General features: G+C 40.2%; 1 protein-coding gene across 1 annotated transcript in view; it reads right to left on the bottom strand.

Annotated features, from left to right (window-relative positions):
• Positions 1–21,126, bottom strand: part of CDK19 (cyclin dependent kinase 19) — a 61,685-nt gene that overhangs the window by 39,765 nt on the left and 794 nt on the right. Inside the window, exon 2 of the mRNA XM_053460052.1 lies at positions 10,953–11,028. Within this exon, the coding sequence (XP_053316027.1) occupies positions 10,953–11,028 (76 nt within the window). The remainder of the gene's footprint in view (positions 1–10,952; positions 11,029–21,126) is intronic.

Here is a 21,126-nt window from a genome sequence, read left to right as displayed (position 1 = left end):
TTGAAGGACACACTGAAACCATGAATGATACACATTAAAATTAACATCATTTTATGTTTACCTGGTTAATTCTCCCTCAAACAGGCATTTACTTTAATAAGATAATGAAGAAATAGTAAAGGCAGAGCATTATTCTCTATTACAAATCAACATGCTCTAGAAAACATGTTTTATACTTTTATCACTTGCGTCAGTTACAGATATGTCATCAAGAATGAGATGAAGAGAATACATAGGTTTTTTTAGCCACTATCCTTTTGATGAAAGCAGCTGCAGCTTTTTCCGACGTGCACAAAGGATGAAACAAAAACAAAGAGTATCATTATCACAAAACAAAAAGGTAGCAACAGGATTCTTTTTGATCTCTATGAAAACAATTGTTCCAAGGGTACTTAAAGGGTACCACTCGATTTCACACAGATAACCAATGTCCTCTATAGAGCTTGTTATTAAGAGTAATGGACACATTAATAGAGCGTAATTAGTGTATGTATATACATATATATATATATATACATATATATATATATATATATATATATATATATACACATATATATATATATATATATATATATATATATATATATATATATATAAAAATACTGCTATACACTGCTACTGATCACCAAGATAAGTGTAGGGATTTACTCTATACTACGAATAAATGCATAATTAAACAAAGCCCTCTTATGCATAGGAAAGCACTCTCCATTTAATCAACCCTAGTATATTTTCAGTTAAATTATATTTGTCATTATGAATAAGAAATGCTCTTAATTTTAGACAAGTTTGTGCCATTTACCACATCTATGAATTCAAATGCTTAAGCTGCAGGGCCCTACAGTGAACGGTTATTAAACTTGGAGTTTACAGATTCAAAATGTCCACTCTTCAATTATCTTTGCATTACGAAGGGCTTCTGCAAGCAGCAATGTGTTGACACTGTAAAATGTACAGTTGTATTTCAGCCCCACAAAAAAGGATGCATTTTAATGTAAACTGTATATGCATTCTTCAAAATCAAACAACATACAATAGCACTCACCTAAGAAAGAAGCTGCAGCTGCCCTACTCTTTTATGGTCAGATGATCTTTGCCGCTGTCTGGCTGCTTGAGGCAGCCATCGAGAGTCAGGAAAGAATTCCCATTGAACTCAATGGGAGCGCTTTCTACACAGGGGTCTGAACAACCACAGCATACGTTGAGCCATCACTGAAGCTTAACCGGCGTCATAATAACTCACAGATTTCCTACACACAAGGGGCCACTCGGCTATCATATGGACTAAAGAGCATAGGATGGCTGGAGTGTTCCTTTAAAGTAATGCAATCTCATCGCGGATTTAATCAGCTCATCCTTTCTTGCAGGACAAGCTTATTGCCCTTTTATTTCAAAACTTTGTTCTGCTATACAACCGTGGCAATATTGTTTTACACTATTACTTTAAAATCATTCTGGCAACCACAACTGTACCACATTAGGAAGTAGTTGATGCCTGAAACATCTTCATAAGGGACAGAGACCTTGGCAGCTGCATGGCTGGCTCTCTTCTCTACTTACATTGTTTGGGCATTGTGTGCTACCACTGGAGCTTATATGCTCTGCTTTTGGCATACTATAAGCATGCTGGCAGCCAGTACTTAGAACCATTTATTTTGCTACTAGACAAATGGGCAACAATCCCCACAGAAACACGCTGAAATCTTGTGGAAAGCCCTACCAGAAGAGTGAAAGCTGTTATAGCAGCAAAGGGGGGGGCAACTCCATATTAATGTCTATATATTTAAAATGCATAAAAGTCCCTGTTGGTGTAATGGCCAGGTGTCCCAATACTTTTGTCCATATAGTGTATGTTCTCTAAGACATCTTATCTACTACTTGTTTTTAGAACTGTGTTCTACTTTTGGGAATGAAAAAAAATGCATATCCTAGCAGACTATGCTCTTGTGAGTGACGCAAATTAGTTTTATTTAATACTCCACTGTCATCTCTTTTATCCCTCCTGAACCCTCTTGCAAGTCAGAAAATTTTACACATTTTGAGATAAGTTCTATTTAATTTTACATAAACGCTAAGTGCGAAGTCCAGAGATGTTTCTGAGCTTTTCACAGGGGAAAGAGGGGTAATCTCAAATCACTAATTACATAAGGCACATAAACACAATACTTATCTGATCGGGAAACAAATATGCATAGAGGATCTCTTTTTTTCTCCAATAGATTTTTCTAAGCAGCTTTGTAGAATATTTGGCAACACGTGTGCTATGATTATATAACTGAACAGCTGGGCATTTAAAAAAACATAATGTCCAGTCATGCAGAAGTATTCAATAGGTAAAGTGAATGTACAAAGCATTCTATGTCAGTGTATTTGTAATGGCATCTGCTTGCTGCCCAGGTCCTGTAATCACAGAATGTACGTTTCAAAAACATGTTTACCCACATCTATGAGACGTGCGGTAGACGAGTAAGTTCAAAAAAAATAAATTAAAAAAAGCATATTCCTTAATAAGTGAAATCTGAAGACTAACCATAACAAAATATTATCTTGGAGTCTCTTCAGTGGCTAGATCTTACTGACCTCATACCAAGTGAGCAGGGTATTTTGGAGGTAGGCTAGAAAACCTTAGCTTAGAGGCAAGTTAAACAAGAAGACCAAGCATTATGGCTGCGTAAAAGTGTATTCAGAAGTGATCCCAACACTAACACTCATTAAGAGACATGCATGGAGAGTATTAGAGGACTGCATTGGGAGGCGGGTCCCGCGGGAAATTGCGGGCGGTCTTACTGGGGTTGGGGGCGGGAGCGGGTGCTCAGGCACTGTACCCGCAGGTCCCGGTAATCCTGCGCAGTCCCGCAAGGCTGGCTTCTCGTTGCTCCCTTACAGTGTCTCCTCTCTTGCTCCGCCCAGGAACAAAACGGAGTCATGTGATGTGACGTCACTTCCCGTGACTCCGCCTTGTTCCTGGGTGCAGCAAGAGAAGAGACGCTGTGAGGGAGCAACTCGAGGGCAGCCTTTAGGGTTTGCGTAGGAAAACTGCAGTTCAAGTAAGGAGGTGGGCTTGATTGTGGCGGGAGCGGGCGGGATTGGCCATAAAGGCAATGAATCCTTTATCTGACTTCCTCAAAAATTAGTTGCTTTTAGTTTATGGTCGGCAATGGATAATCATACATAAAACATTAAAATCTTTTGTCCAGGAATTTTGCCATTTGTTTCACTAAAAAGGTTTCTGTGTTCATATAGGTTCCCAGATATGATTGTACTTCTTTGGTCTTCCAGGTACATGTTTTCATGATGTATCTGATACCTCATTGGTCACAAAGCTGAATTGAGTACTCTGTTGGGTCACTAGAGCTCACTGCACAAAGTAGAGGTTACACTCACTGCATTAACTACCCCTCCCACTCTTTAAATCGGTCACTTATTTGTTCAAGGTTTACCAATACCTCATAAATTTGGACACCTAAAATGTTATCTACTGAACTGCAAAATATGTTGGGAGTAGAAACAAACAAAAATCCCTAAAATAAATAAACAGTGACCTACAAATAAAGATTCAATGAATATATGTAAATAATGCTGTCATAAATTATTTTGGAAAGTACAAAAATGCACTTATACAGCTATAATTAAAGATATGACTTCCAAATCCCACTCCCTTTATTCTGCAGTTACTCCTGCCAATGGTACAATTATACTGCCATGATAATGAATGGTTTATACAGCAGTGACTAGCCCAAGAAAACATGGGAAAGATGCAAAATATGACCGTAAATTCCTTTTATTCTATATATAGGTCAATTCCGGAGACTCAGTGGCTAGTGGCATTTTAATAAATCACTTTATCAAATAACAAACATCAGTGTCAACAGATATCCTCCATAATTATGTTCTGCAACAATCATTAGATACACAAATAATAAGATATTACAGAGTCAACATGTAGAAATATACATAAAATTACAGAACTCACACACAAACATGAGTCTACATGTCTTGTGCACCGATGATTCAATACAAAAGCAAGGAACATGCCTGAAAATCGTTACCACCAATTAAAAGAAAAAAATAGTGTCAATGTCTTCTGTCAATATTCTGTGTAATGGGACATTTACTTCAGAGCAGAATGTTTAATTTTCATTTAAGGGAATCATTTTAACAAAAATAACTGTTCTTAAACCATGGATGCGTGAAGGTAGGTGTCACTGATACACCTTAACCGAGGCGCCCACCGGGATCACGTAACCTCAGTATTACAGCTCTGTAACACAAAAGCTACGGAAAAGCTGTCCTAACAGAACGCTCGTTATAGACTTACTAATTAAAACTGCAATAAAAAAAGTAAACTTTGCTCCTCTTTCACACATATTTTGTATTATAATTGTTGATTCAAGCCACACATGTGTTTATGTGGAAAGTAATTTATCGGACGCATTGTAGATGTTAATCGGCTGATGCCCAGTGTTGCTAGCCAACCAAGCCAATATAATAAAATTATATTATAGCAAGACAGCCCTCGTCTGTATAGCAACAGAAAGTGGCTATATATATCCATACACATACAGTATCTATACATAATTTTGTGTTTTAATAATTTAAGTGCTAATCTCCTCAAGTGATAAAAGAGTTAATCCCACAGCCAATATTCTCAGAGGTCTTCTAAAGGTTTCATATTATAATGATTTATAACGCATCAGGATCAGCTCCGATTCGAAGACTTAATAGACAACCTTTTAAGCATCTCAGAACAAGTATCCTTTAAAGAAAATGTTGTTCTGTCATTTTTTTGGTAGCATATTTTTGCATGTATGTGCTGTTGGCAGCCCTTGCTGAAAGCACTGCATTTCTTGCTTTCTCAGTCTGCTGAACAGATTAGCAGTTCTCTTGTCTATTTTTAGATTTTCATCACTTTGCCTTTTTACCCATCTCCCCTTAGGCTATTAATTTTCCCTTGATTCTTTGTGGCTAATGCACAATGACTGCAATATCCCTACAGTATGTGGCAAATGCAGCAGCTACATCCACAAGAGAGAACATTCTGTTATTTCAATGACAATAGAACACTTAAAAATACAAATATTTCGCCCCCGCACGTATTACAGGGCTTGCCATCTGTTGCGTGTTCTGGCATGGGTGCATAGCTCGCGGCAGAAGCAATGGATAGAGGTGGAGAGTGGCCTTCTGGGCATACCTGCTGGGTCGTTGCCCTGGCTCGCTATGGGTATGGCCAGGAATCGGGCGTCGGCTCATCCTTTCATTAAGGCTACGCTACAGACCTGGCATTCGCTGCTACGGGGTACTACATTGTCTACTATACCTTCTCCACTCACCCCAGTGAAGGATAATCCTGATTTCCTCCCAGGTTTGGGTGCTGACCTTTTCCTTGTTGCTTCTGCTGGGGAGGGGGGGGGGGGCTGGGGATTCACGCCTTCTTAACTACAGATAGCCTTAGGCCATTGGAGAGCCTGGTGGCTTGTGGTACCCTCAAGCTGATCAATCGATTCCGATACGCTCAGCTGGGCAATTTCTTGCGATCTTTGGGGCGACGGCACCATGTCCTAAGAGACCACACCGCGTTCGAGACACTATGCGCCTCCACCTCACCCCTGGCCCATGGTATTTCCCAGATCTACAACCTGCTGTTGTCCATCTTGAGCCCAGTCCCCCCCGACTTTTATGAGTCAATGGGAGTTGTCGTTGCAGGACGTCCTCACGGAGAAGGTATGTGTTCTTACCCATCGTTGCTCTCTGAGCAATAGGGATCAGGAAATGTCGTATAAGCTGCTGGCTCTTTGGTATCAGCCCCTGGCAATGGCGACGGGTTATAACCCTGCTATTGCAGACGCATGTTGGAGGTGTGGAGTCTCTCCTGGCTCCTTACTACACCTGTGGTGGCATTGCCCGCGAATTGCCCTGTATTGGAAAGCCATCCATGAGCGGGTAGGGGCCCTCACGGACAAGCCAATCCCATTTACACTGGAATTTTTTCTTCTCCAACATATGCCTTTTCCGAATTCATGGTATAAGTCTTCTGTTGTGCGTTACCTGGTCACTTGCATTGCATTGGGGTGATCCGGGTCCTTCATTGGGGGAGTGGGTCTGGAAGGTGGAACGAAAGCGGATTCTGGGGGAACTAGTACACTTGGCCACTGACGCGGTAGACCGACATCACAGAACCAGGTTCCACTGGCTGGAGTCTCCCGATCTGAACCCTTGTCGGAGCAGAGTGGGCGGTGATTTCGAGGCTTTCCCCTGCTTGCCCAGCGTTCCCCCCTCTCTCTTTCTTCTTCTCTCCCTCCCCCCTTTTTTTCTTCCCCTCATGCGACCCGTCAATCCCCCCACTTTTTTCCCGATCCCTCCCTCCCCCTCTCCATCTTGATCATGATTTTGAGACACATATTTGCTATACAAAAGTATTGAATAAATAAATTATTTCACAGATAAACAAAAATGTGACCAATTAAAGCCAAAGCCATGCCATTTTACATATACCGTATTGGCTCGGATATAGGCCGCCCCCGTATATAGGCCGCACCCTAAAAGTTTGGTGCTTTTTTAAAGAAAAAGTTTTTTTCTTTAAAAAAGCACCAAAAAAAACATGCTGCCACTCTGCCCCCCCCCCCGAGATATGCTGCCACTGTCCGCACGATGCGCTTAGACAACCTCCCGTGCCGGCAACACCCCCCCCCCGTGGGAAGTGCTGGCAGGGGAGGCTGTCTGAGCATATCGGGGAGAAGGATGCAGGTCCCCTGCACCGCTGCGGGGGATCTGTATCCTAACCCCGCTGCCTGCCCGGCGCCCGGGATTGCATGTCCCGGGCGTCGGGCGCTAGACACCGAATATAGGCCGCACCCCCACTTTAAAGACTTAAAGTGGGGGAAAAAAGTGCGGCCTATATTCGAGCCAATACGGTATATATAATGTGTGTGTGTAAAATGTGCAATAAAACAGACCCCTTGGCATAACACACCTGGGCATTTAGTGGATGGTTTATTCAAATTAGCAGACCAAGCAAGCAGTATCTTGTAAATATTATAAATCTTCAACCTAATGGCTAACCATAGCTATAATTTCATTTATTTTGGTCATCTGAAAAAAAAAATTCTACTATTTACAAATATGACTTATCTTCACGTGTGCTCACCTTTGTCTTATGTACTCAACCTCTAGTATTATGGCCTTGAACGAATCAATAAGTCATGAACTTACTACGCATCATAAGCTAAATGCAGAATCATTAATGGGTTTTAAGAGGTTTTCATTTTATTTTTAGAAATATAAGTGACCATGGTTATAAAACACATCAATGACCATGTAGTAGAGAGGAGAGGATGGAAGCTTTGGAAAAGGGCTGTAGACAGAAACGGAACTGGCTACAGAAAGGGATTAAAAGGGCATCCACTGGGGCAACACATTGTGGGAGTTATGTTGCTCCAAGTGGCAATATAGGCGATTCAGGAGGGACCGAGGATCTTCAAAAGACAATGCTTGTAACATCAACACGCAAAAAATATCATTCGCAAATATGCCCTGTATATATCAGTGGTAGATCTTTGTTGCAGATCATTATTACTGACAAGACACTGATAAAACATTCACTATGTGAGTCAATCACATCATCTCAGTATTACCGTATTTGCTCGATTATAAGACGAGGTTTTTTCAGAGCAAATGCTCTGAAAAATACCCCTTGTCTTGTAATCGGGGTCGTCTTCTAATCAGACCTCAAACAGAGGTCTGACTATGAGACTAAAATCCAGATTCCCTGCAGCGCTGCAGGGAATCTGGATCCTTCGGTCTGGTAACCTCAGCTGCTACCGGGCGTCTAGCAGCGAGCGGCGTGAAAGCGCGGGCAGCAGCGTACCTTTATCTGCATAATGTGCTCTCAGCATGGGGGACGCCTCCTCCGCGCCGCGATAACCGGCCCACTGCCGGGGAGCAGAGCCGGTTGAGGGAAATCATTGATCTTGGCACGGCACTCCAGAAGCAAGACCACGTGGGACCTGGGCGGCACTGTGCCGTCCCAAAGTCAAAGGCGGATCCGGTAGATTTACCGATTTAATTCTCTGGAGGAGGCGGGGCCTAGCGGGGTCACAGCGCGTCATGCCGTAATGCCGTGGGAGCCGCAGTATACTAAGCGCCTGCTGAGCCATCGCGGTGAGTGAAGTGCTTTAGTTACTTGAGTGCGTGTCTTGGTTTGGAAGTGTGTCTGAGTGGGTATATCAGTGTCTGGGTATGTGTGTCACAGTGGGTATGTAAGTGTCTTGGTATGTAAGTGGGTAAATTAGTGTCTGGGTGTGTAAGTGTCCCCCTATATGCCACTCTGCCTCTAGAAATGCCTTATACCCCCTATATGCCAATCTGTCCCATGATATGCCTTTTAACCCCCCAGAGTGGCATATAGGGGGTTAAAAGGCATATCATGGGCAGAGTGGCATATAGGAGGGTAAAAAGCATATCAGGGAGGCAGAGTGGCATATAGGGGGTATAAGGCATTTCTGGGGGCAGATGTGCATAACTGGGGGGCAGATTGGCAAATTAAAGGACATGAAACAAAAAATATTTTTCTCAATAGCTTTTATTAAATATGAAAAAATAGTTTACATGAATTAATATTTACTAGTAAAACTTTTTTTCCCATAGGGTCGTCTTATAATCAGGCTTTTTATTTTTTTCCTAAATTAATATTCAGATTTTGGGGGGTCGTCTTATAATCAGGGTCGTCTTATAATCGAGCAAATACGGTACTTATTTGTTGCTATAGAAACCATAATTTAATTTCGATAATGTTATAATTTCCCAGAGACTTAGGAACAGCAGCAACTCAGCCACGAAATGGAAGACCACATATAAAGTCACAGAGGGTCAAGTTCTGAGGCGCATGATGAGTAAAAGTCACCAATGCTCTGCTGTTTTTATAGCTGAAGAGTTCCAAACATCCACTGGCATTGATTTCAGCAGAAAAACTGCGGCTGGAGCTTCATGAAATGGGTTTGTTTTTGCATGATTGAACAGCTGCATGCAAGCCTCACATCACAAAGTACAACGCCAAGCATCATATTGAGTGGCCTAAAGCACTAGACTCTTAAGCAGTGGAAACATGTTCTGTGGAGTGAGGAATCATGTTTCTCTGTTTGGCAGTCTAGGTTTGGCTGATGCCAAGAAAATGTTACCTGCCTGACTGCATTGTACCAACTGTAAAGTTTGGTGGAGAAGGGGTAATGGTATGGGGCTGTTTTCCAAGGGTTTGGCGAGGCCTCTTGCTTCAGCATACCAAGACAATTCTATGTGTCCAGCTTTGTGGGAGGACCTTTTCTATTCCAACATGACTGTGCCCCTAAAAATCCTTATTTATGCAGGTATTATTTATTATAAAAGTGTCCTTAGGGGTACTATAGCACTCACATACTGCAGAAAATGTGAGATGTAGGACAGCTGCAACAACACAAAGATTTACCACAAACACCAAAAAACAAAGCAAAAATTAAAATTAGGAAGGTGTGATGTGTCCAAATTTAAAAATGCACTTAAAACTGACTAACACACATATGTATACTTAATATTTTATCCTTAGTGGGCTTCAGTGGATAGACTTTCAGACCATTTAGCATGTAAAGGAAATGCGCAACAAATATATAGAGTAATATGTTTTATACAGGTGATAGATGTGAGAGTATTATAATCTGACACACTTCTTCCAGAGTACAAGCCTGGAAGAAGCTTGGATACAGTGCACCTTCCTAATTTTTGTTTTTTTTCATGACTTATTATAGCATATTAAAGGTTTAACCAAATGGTTAATCTTTTCTCCCCCCACAGATGTAGTTTTAGACCTGCTAACGGAACAGATGATTGTTATTGTGCCCTGAAATGTAAAATCATAGAGGGTGTACTTTCTTTTTCACACAACTGTACTGCATTTATCCAGGACTTTTAGTGACACTAACAGGTGTGTGGTATAACACACTTGCTGTAGCTAAGTGTTTCCACACAATAAAGTAACGGTGTGCAGGAATCAGTGGTATGCAGCAATCTAATTTGTTCTAGGAAATGTAACAGCTGCATAGCAGCAGCACACGGCCATGTGTATCTGTTCATGCTGTTTTCCTGATAGTTGCCAGGCTGCTGTCATTTTTTGGCTTCAGCTATCCATCTCTGACAGATGCCTTGTTCTTTTGTTATTTGGTTTTCCATAACAGTACTGCTGATTATCTTTCTTTATCAGAAGACAATGATCATACAAGTCAAATCAACAGTACATGTTCTATTTAGGATGACCATCACCCCTTAAACAGTTTTTGGAGCCTTTCTGATAAGCCACTAATGCAAGCTATTCTTTAATTGTGGGTTTACACTAATAGTATCTTGTCAGGTATCATCAGGTATCATCCCATAGGTCATAATTACATAGCACCATGACAAGATGCAGTCAATGTCATATATGAAACAATTTACAGGACCCACTGCCCGAGCCTGGGGCAGCACATTCAGAGCGGAACAGCCACTGGGCCACTTCACTAGGAGTCAATTGCCCTAATGGTGGTTGGCCTCACTAGTGCTCCATAGCTTGGCCAGCTGGGGTGATCAAATATATCCACTGAAACCAGCCACGTTATACTGGGGAGGCCTGCATAGACCTTTGTACTAGCTCCCCACCACCACCTAATGATGGTGCACCAGAATAGGACCTTATACCCCAAAGCTCTCCATGAAGAAAAGGGGAAGAAGAAGACGAAACAGACCCTTTCACCTTGGTAGGCTTGTGGGGCAGCTGGGGTGCTGTTCTAAGTCCTTGTTCATATTTTCAGTGATTAAGGGGGGAGTGGTAGATAATTATCTATAAGGTTTTAATATACAGAACAATCCTCAAACACCAAAAAATGTTAACCATTTAACATGCACTAACATACACAATGAAAATGATCCGCTTTCTATTCATTCCCACTTACTGCAATCTCTCTGCAGGCCGACATGGATATTCCTGTACCTTCAATTTGCTTTAGTGCATACTCTTTTTCATCCTTGCTGCAAAGACAAAAAAATTACTTATTAATATTTCGTGACAAGTTAGGTTCCACTATGGTGTATGATATTTCATCCTGTAGTTTCCCTCACCATGCCTCCATTTGCCCTGAGAAATATATTGGCTTCAATCTTTTTTGTAGGAGATTTTGGTTTTGTTGGCTGATAAACATTTAAAGTTGAAAAAAAATAGAAAATATGAATTAGGGTATAAAAACATGTATCTATTAAAACTCATATGAGAATAACTTCAAGCAGTATGCAGTATGGACAATTTCACATAGCATTACTGAGCTAAAGAAAATGAGTCTATGTATGTCTATAGGGGCAGTCTAAATATGGCTTGAAACCAAATTCTTGTGCCCATTACCCAAGCATTACATACATTTTAAGTGACATTTTAGTTGCTCATTTTGCCAGCCAAAGTGTTTGCAAACGTACAATTCTGCATTCTATTGTGCAATGGATTCTGGGTACACACAAACACTCCATGACCTGTATGCACATTGATTTACAGATTTCTTGGGAACGTGGCTGGCACAATGTATAGACATTACTCTGTACTTAATGGAACACTGAAATAACATGCTTGGATGGTGCTGCTCTTTAATGAATGTATTTGAAGTAACAAATCTCTGCAACAAAAGTACTGTATAAAATTAGAATGTCCCACTTAAATCACATTGTAACATATGGAGCGAGATAAACATATGGTATATCAAGTATTGAATAATAACTACATGTATTTATTACCAGGTACAGCTAGAATACGTTATGGAAATCATTTCTGTCAAGACGGTGACCATACATGAGAAGTAACGCTAGACTATCTGGTTCACCAAACATTAAAATACATTTTACTGCTAGAAAGTTAAAAATGTACAGATGGCTGTATTTTAACTGACATCTATAAATACAGAACAGGATATGAGTCAATGATATTTACAGTAGTGCTTACCCAAATACTTTGTTACATGAATCAACATGAACACATATTAATAACTCAGAGATCCCGTGGTTTGGTGTAGACTGTGATGCAGCTTCACCTGCATTTTATGTCTGTCAAACCTAATAGGTAATCAACAACAAAAGAAAAAATACTAAAGGCAAAAAGATAAATGCATGGCCTACAGGATGTCTGCTCCTAGGCAGATCTCCAAGCCTTCTCCACAAGGCCAGTGGCCTCAGAGGTTTATGGCTGGCTATGTGGTCACGTAACTTAAACTTGTTTGCAATGCTGCACTCTAGTAAGTGGCTTGAGGAAGAGGGGGAGTATCTATTTAATGATGGAATACAAAATTAATTTAGAATCATAGGACTACAAGCTCATATGATGTTGATCTATCTTTTATGGTCTAGGAAAGGGAAACATTCAAGGCAACATTCAAGTTTCTCCAGTTTGGTAGCTCATGCCTAGCTGAAGAGACCCCGTTTCTGCTCCTCAACTACAACTCAATCATAACAGACAGAGCATGATGGATGCTGTAGTGAAACAACAGAAATTCACAAATAATGTTTCATCAACGTTGGCATATAACAGAAGTAAGAAAATAGAGCTTTTATTTGTACTATGTAAGTATTATGTTTATGCCAATGGTGCAAATCCACTAATAACACAAAGTAGGCGTTTCAAGCCAATGTGTGATATAATGCTGCTTTAATACTTTATTTTTATGGACATATTTCTATATGTATTGTCTCTGAGTCTCTTTAAATATTAATTCTTTAATGGCCCATCATGAAGATTCTATGTAGTGACTCATCAAATACATCAACTGAATTGCTATTTTAAAAACTTTTAAAGATACACTTAATTGAGTCACCTGAATTCAAGAAAGAGTATTATTGAACACAGATTGGGAGTCATATACTGTATGTATATATATATATATATATATATATATATATATATATATATATATATATATATATATATATATATATATATATATATAGTGAGGCTGTAAACCCCAGGGAGATGATTAGCATAGCATTTGGGTACAGGTGCAATGCAGATCATACATATAGGTCCCTGGGGTGGAGCAATTGGAGAGCAGGGTGGGCCAATGCTCCGTTCCCTCATTTAGTGGAAAATCCATGCCGGCTTTTCCAAGAGGTTAGAGGTCTGCAGGATCCTGTCCGGGATTACTATGGGACTAGGCACAGATGCTGGGCATTAAAAACCCCTGGAGTTGGATGAGCAGAGAGACTGTTGGGGGAAGAGGAAGTTTCATTCCATTCTATGGCAAGGAGCCAACTCCACACTTGGTGACACTGAGATTCTGCCTCTTTACCATAAACCCAGACACTAAAGGTCAAAGAGGGTCAAAGAATTCCCTGGAATGGTTTTTTCAGAAGGTGACCTATATTTAGATTTCAAATAGAAATACTTATAAACGTAATTATAATAAATATATTACAGCACTACAGGACGACACAAAATGTAATAAGTTGTAGTGAGAATATAAGAATAAAGTATTTGGCAAATGATACACTGAAACAGAACTTGCAAAAAGCTTGATTTTTGAGAAACAACACACATATATACAGCAAATATTATTTTTTTCCACCAGACACCAGCTGTGTTCACAATAAAACAATCTATCATACGCAGGTGCATCTCTCAGCCAAAACAAACATATTAGTTAGTAAAAAAGGAATAAACTGCACACAACTGCCTGTCAGGTGATATGCTGCAACTGCCGGGAAGAAAAACCTGTGCCAGAAATATTTTTTTACATGTTTGAATAATAATAATTTGATAGCCTGGAAGTTCATTTCAGGAAGAAAACAGATGTTTTGTTACTGAATGGGAACCAGTCCTATAAATCTTCCAGTCATCTCCTTATTTCATTTTTTTTAATCAGAAAAAATGATTTCATCCTATTTTAATATACTACATAAGCTCACATTTTCTGCCCGAAGCTATTTCTCCTGCAGTATGGACAGAACATTATCATCACGGTTCAAAATGGAGAGATAGCTGAATGGGCAACACTAAAACTTCAGTAGGTCATGCAATATTAATACATCTTATATGGATGAATGTACTATTTACAGCCTGTACAAGGACATGTGAACTAGATTGAAATGAATTATTCAGGAAGCTGCAGAAGCAAGCCTTTACCAAGAAGACAATCTACCTAATTAGGGAGACAAATATAGTAGCATGTCCGTCAGTGTGGGGCCTGCTGCATTGTACCCATATAGAAGGAAACCAGTTCTCTGACATCCTTGTGCGCATTTCAGTAAACTAAGTTTGCTTACATCATAAGCGCTAATAATATCCGCACGGTGTAAAAGAAGAAACACTAGCAAGAGAAAACGATGGACTAGGTCCACTAACAATGAAACTTCCAGCACAAACGTAACATGGAAATACATTGTATGTTTAACACCTTCAACGCGCCAGAACCAAGGATCAATGTGTGTTTTCGCCTTCTTCATTGTGCTTGCATTTTAAGCAACCACCGAATCCAAATATTTACTAGAATAATACAGCATGTCCTGTGAAATATATCATTCATTCTAAATCACTACTTATTTTGTGGTCGCATTAGAATGTTTATTAGAGCCATTTTTGAAATAAAAAATGTGTACTTTTTATTTAATCCCCAAATCTAGATATAGATATAGATATATATATATATATATATATATATATATATATACATACATACACACACATACATTCAGGTGTTTCAATCTGACCCAATGAAATCAAGCACCTAGCCATACAGTCTTCATTTACAAACATTTGTGAAAAAATGGATTGTTCTGAAGAGCTCTGTGAATTCTGGCACAGTATTGTGATAGGACGCCACCTTTGCAATAAGTCAGTTCATGAAATTTCACCTGCTTGAAAAATGGATGGTAGAGAAAAATAACCAACTAACTAGCAAATAAGCTTAGACACCAATGCCAGTTTTTCTTGCTATATCACTCATACACTAAGTGATATTCCATACATTATATTTAAGACAGGTCCTAAAAAAAAAAAAAGAGCAAAGCACTAACCTTTGCAAATGTTCCACAACAGCGCATGTACTACCGACTAAAAATAGCAGTGTAATTTGAATCAACCTCCATGCGACAGGCAACCATGAAATGATCTGCAGTTAGGCTTTAAAAAACTGACAAAGCACATTGTGCCTTTGAACAGGAAAGTGTGATTATGCCGATAGCACTGGGTAGTAGATATGAATGCATTTTAAACAATAGGAAAGGGACCTGCAAAGCTAACACTGAATTACAGTTACAAATTTCTAAAACTGTTTCGGTCGTATGTTGATTTTCATATAGCTTTTATTTTTGTAAATGTATTTCCATTCAATCAACTCCACATCTCTGATGTCAAATAACCAAAAATGGGCATTTGGCTCAGTGGCCTGGCTTTACTAAAACAATTTATGTTCATTTGCACCAGATGTCAAGGGTTAACAAGGCATCTTGCATGAAGAAGAAAGTTCATCCTAAATGTTTTCTGGAGTCCTAGCCAGACCACATCATAAAATCAGTGGGACAGGAAGAGCACCCAAGCAGAAGATCTTCAACAGATACCAGATGTCCTATCCTGGGTGTTATGATTTGAGAAATATGGTTACGTTTCCATAGTAGAATCATAACATGAAGATGTTCCATTAAATAATAGTTTAAAGGGGAAAGCTATGCTAAAATGTGCTTTGCTATCCCCTCCATCCTGCTGACTACATCAGTGCTGTAGCGGCTGCTTTAGCAAATATTGCTCATTCTTCTAATTTAGAATAGGTTTTTTAGTTTACAGTTGAAATGTAATCACCGTGATTATGTCAAAGTAGGCAAATTAGACAATGGGAACTGTGTAAATGCGGGATTAACGTGGGTGTGAAATAGTTAATAGAAAGGGGACTTGCATTGTAAGTGACTCAGTAAATTGCTGGAGGAAGTGGGTGGGTCTACATGAACCAGCATCAGGTCTTATAAACAGAAGACGGAACACCCAGAGATAATGGATGTGGGTGAGGCGTGGAGGAAGAGCCGACACAGCCCTAAGTTAATGTTCGCCAAAATCCAAGCATGAGAGTGCCTGTTCAAGTCCCTGGCAAACCAGGAAAGTGGGTCACGGCTATAACTGGAAATTAAAAAAAATACAAATACATTCATAGTGACTCATGTTTGGCACACATTAGTCAGCTTCACCAGCCTTTCGCTTCAAATAAAATTAAAGTTACAGTAAACATTTTTTTATTTTAGAATGAGAAGACTGCCTATATAGTTTTAAAGAAAACTCTGCCGGTAACATGCAAGTACATGTTGTTCTGGTACACAAAACAGTGAGAAACAAAAATATGAACTGACCTCAAACATATGATTCTTTGTTCAAATAAACATACTAGTCCATAAAACTTGAAAATGGGTATTCCGATAAATATTTTAACACTTAAGAGAACACTCCACTGAACGTATATAGCCATGGCAAAGTAAACAAAGGAAAAAGTATGTAGCTTTTGCATAAACTCTGGCTTCAGAGCTGCAGAATACTGTCTTCTCTGTGGCCCACATTGGGTTGCTTAAAGTCCATCAACTGAATGATTTTAATAGGAGCACTTTCTGCGCAACAGATCAGCTAGTTGGCATTTGAATCCCCCCAAAGCGCTTGTTACCATGGTTAGCCATATTCAGCTGCTTGCTCCATGGATGTACCACTACCTGAAGGCAGCAGTCAGAACTTAGTTTTACTTTCTTTCACGTATTTAGATAAGCTGCTGATGAGTCCATGATCGATGTGCTGAATTATCTTTAGTTCAGAAGGAAGCAAGTTTGTATGAGTAGTATGGTGTATATTGCTCTCTCATAGTGCTGCATTGTTCTGTATATACAAGTTATGAAGTTCTTATTAACAGAAGCAATGTTACATCATTATGTTTTCACAAACACTAGAAATGTAATGCAGCATAAAAAAACCCTAATTTCTAGTACCATTGAATGAGTAATCACATATCCCAATAATTAATTAATGTAAAGTTAATTCATTTTTTTGCTGGGAACACTTGATTCTCAACAGACACAAAAGCAGGATGTTTTCAATTCCTGAAAACACAGCACTTCATAAAAGTTATTCCGACCACTCAATAAATCCTCTAAAGCACTGAACAATCAAGAATATCCTGCTACGGCAAAGCAATCTTTTTCACTACAACGCATCATACACCTCACAAGTTCACTGCTTTCCTCTTTGACATACAATAAAACACCACATGGCTCTCAACACATACTTCAGTGCTCCTTGGTATACCATTGCTCGTCTCTCTAAAAATATATTTAAGATCATTTCACATTTTTCCCCTCTTGGATCTTAGAGCTATTTTCTCCTTGTGTATCAGTTCTCAGCAGAACTTCAGATTGTAAACCCCAACAAATACTACTCTCTCATACGCTTTTAATAAACCACAGAGTACCCATTACACATCTCTGTGGAATCCTTGATACATCATGACTACATCATAATAATATGTTGGTCGAGACAAGGCAGTTTGTTAGGTCATGTTTGCCCAGTTCCTTGCAGGTGTAGACAACAAAGTTTCTATCCTTTAGGCACTGAGGTCTGTATTAGATAGAACAATTATTTATTTTCTCATTTGTTTAATATGTCCCAAATAAAAAAAAAAAACACCCGCTATTAGTGTTTGACAGATGAAACATGACATCACTGACACATGTAACGGAAGGGATATAAAGTCTATACTCTAGTGTTAACTAGTTGTTAACTTAGTCTCATGGAGACAAGGATAGTAACTTAAGTCAAACCACATTCCTTGACAGCAATGAATGCAATGAATTAAGCTTTTAGAAATGTGAATATGAAAAAACAAATGCATCATCATGAGAGCAGAAAATATATAATGCTGGTTTTGCGCTTTATAAAGAGATTCATTTTTTGATGTATACGTTTTAAAAAGCAAATGTATACATCTCGAGATTTTAGGCAACAAAAATAATTTAAATAAATGAGATGCCTATAGCTATGACGATGGGGCCGTCATGAATCGGACCATCAGAGGCGAGGTGGTACTGTAGCACTGTAATGACTGTGGGGTTTATTAGCTAAGGCTGTTGTTTGCTGGATGGTTGCAGTGTCAACTCACAAACCGTATTATGCATTATGACCTCATGAAGCTTCTCTAGTGATTTAAAAAATAGTCATATAAATAGTCGGTATGTGTCTTGTGATGAACTATCTGAAAATTAAATATGGAGTAGAGGACTGCATTGGGAGGACTGCATTTTTTGAAACTTGCGGGCGGTCTTGCTGGTGCTGTGGACGGGAGCGGGCGGTCAGACACTATACCTGCGGGTCCCGGTAATCTTGCGCAGTCCCGCAAGGCTGCCTTCGCGCTGCCCCCTCACAGCGTCTCTTCTCTCTTCTTCCGCCCAGGAACACAAAACAGTCACGTGATGTGACATCACTTCCCATGACTCCGCTCTGTTCCTGGGCGGAGCAAGAGAAGAGACACTGTGAGGGAGCAACACGAAGTCCCATTGCGGGACTGTCCCGGGCTCAGCGCCCCTCACTCTCCTCCACAAGGCCTCTGTATTGGTCAGGGTCCTGGCAATTCATGCTGAGCGCCGGAATATAACATCATAGAGAGAGCAGGGGTAATATAAATATATCTCGGCAGCGGAACTCATATTAAAGAATGAAAACTAACTGCCAGTTCAGCTGTTATTTCAATCACAGTCTTTGCTTCAAAGAGATAAGTACCCAGATTGCACACAGGACTTGCCCAGATTGCATTCGCAGAATTTACCCAGAACCCAGATTGTACACACAGTGGTCTCCTCTTAGAGTCTCAGGAATTCTCTCAGTCTGGCTCACATGCAGGGCCGGCCTTAGGGGTGTGCGACATGGCGACAGGGTGCCATGGCGACAGGGTGCCATGGCAACAGGGGTGCTTGCCCGGGACTTAAATTAAAACATCTTTTTTTTCGTTTTTTTTTTACTTTATTTAACATGGAAGATGTTAAATAAAGTTAAAACAACAAAAAAACAATGTTTTAATTTAAGTCCCGGGCAGGCACCCCTGTTGCCATGGCGCCCTGTCGCACACCCCTAAGGCAGAGGTGGTAGATAGTGAGGAGGGGCAGAGGGGGGAAGATAGTGATAAAGGGGGAGAGGGGATAGATAGTGAGAAAGGGGAGTTTTGTGAAAAGATTTTTTTCCTTTCTTTTTTTGGGATGGGGGGCCGCCAGAGGAGTAGTCCGCACAGGGAGCCAGAACACCTAAGGCCAGCTCTGCTCACATGCACCCTTTATTCATTCCACGCTTCCTTGCCCTTAGACATACTTGCTCTAACATGCACTCTTAAAACATAAACACAGTCTCTCTCCTTTCTCATTATCTCTCTCATGTCTCTTTACCTCAGCTCTATCTATCTTTTTATCTCTCCACCTCCCTTCTCGTTATTGCTCCCCTTTTTCTTTATTCTACCTTCTCATTATCTCACCTCCTCTCTTTTTTATCTCCCGACCCTTTCTCTTTACCTCATTATTTTTCCCTATTTCTCCCCTTTCTGTTTATCTCCTATTTTTCTCTCTCTAATCTCTTCCTTTTATCTTTATCGCTCATCCCTTTTCTTTATCTTTCCTCCTTTATCTGTCCCCTTTCTCATTATCGCTCCTCCTTCTCCGACACCCTTCTCAATAGCTCTCCTCCACTTTTTCTTATCTTTCTGTATATTTTTCTTTGTTCTCCTTAGCTTACTACCTTTTCTCCTTTTCTCTCCTTGTTGTTCTCTCTCCCATCTCTTTATCTCTCCATTTTTTCCTCTTTGTCTTTATCTCTCTACCTCACCTTTTTCACGTTATCTCCACTTTCTGTATATCTTCCCTCTTTATATCTCCTCTTTTTTCTTTAATGCCCCCCTTTTCTTCAATCCACCATTACCATTATCTTTCCTCTTTTTCTTTATCTCATATCTCCTCTCTCTCTCTCCCTTTTCTTGTTACCTTCCCCACTACTCACTATTTCTCTTTCTCCTTTCTGTATCTCTCCCCTGTGTCCTCATCACTTCTCCCTCTCATTATCTCTCCCCTTTCTCACAATCTCTCCTCCTATTTATCTCTCCACTTTTTCCCAATCTCACATTTGAGCGCAAGGTGTATTTGTACAGGCCACTGTCTCCCTGCGCATGGTTCAGTACTGACGTCATATCCTGGCGTTTGGCATTAATAGCCAGCATGTTTTAGGAGTGAGCAGGGAGAGAGGTCTGTATAAACACATCATGTGCTCCCTTTATCTCAGGTCGGTTAGTGGGATATCTATGATCTCCCCAACCATCCCCTCAACTGAAACACTGCTGCAGGAAAAATCAGTCACATTTTCAGCACTACTGACCTTGTTTCTCTTGAAATCATTAATTTAAAAGTTGGATTTAAAGGGATACTCACTCCAGCTATTATGTGCACTTCCTTTTTATAGCATACGACAGCTTCATTACATTTTCATGGTCACTTGCAAATACATAGTGGGGGTCAGCAGAATCCCCCCCCATGTACATTTGCCCCTTCCTCCGCCCAGCTATTCTGTGTGCAGGAAGACATCTCCTTGCATGTTATATATTTATTGTCAGTTTGTTGGATTCTGTTCAGACACCTGTGGACATCAGTGGTAAGAAATGTGGGACCAAAGAGGAAGAGGGCAGCTAAGTATTAAAGTACCCACACTTATTCTTCTTGAATGGAAGTGTCAAGGACATTAAACTGTCCCTTTAAGTGAAAACAAAATAAGTAAATTAATTAATACAAATAATAATTCTTGTTATTAGTGCTGCAGCTTTAAGAGAATGAAACCCATCAAAAGAAGAAGTAATATGTTTCTAGAGAAGCAAATGGAGAGGAGGAGGATGGAGGAGGAGGAGGATGATGATGAGGGATGGAGATGGAGGAGGAGGATGAGGGATGGAGATGGAGGAGGAGGATGAGGGATGGAGATGGAGGAGGAGGAGGATGAGAGGAGGAGGAGGGTGAAGGATGGAGGAGGAGGGACCACAAGGCTGTCCTACCCCAACATAAACATTTGTAGCGCACTCTCACCCCCTCCCCCATCACAACTTCAGCATCTCG

The sequence above is a fragment of the Spea bombifrons genome, chromosome 3, assembly GCF_027358695.1.
Source record: "Spea bombifrons isolate aSpeBom1 chromosome 3, aSpeBom1.2.pri, whole genome shotgun sequence".
Taxonomy (NCBI): domain Eukaryota; kingdom Metazoa; phylum Chordata; class Amphibia; order Anura; family Pelobatidae; genus Spea; species Spea bombifrons.
This window is presented reverse-complemented; position numbering and strand designations above follow the sequence as displayed.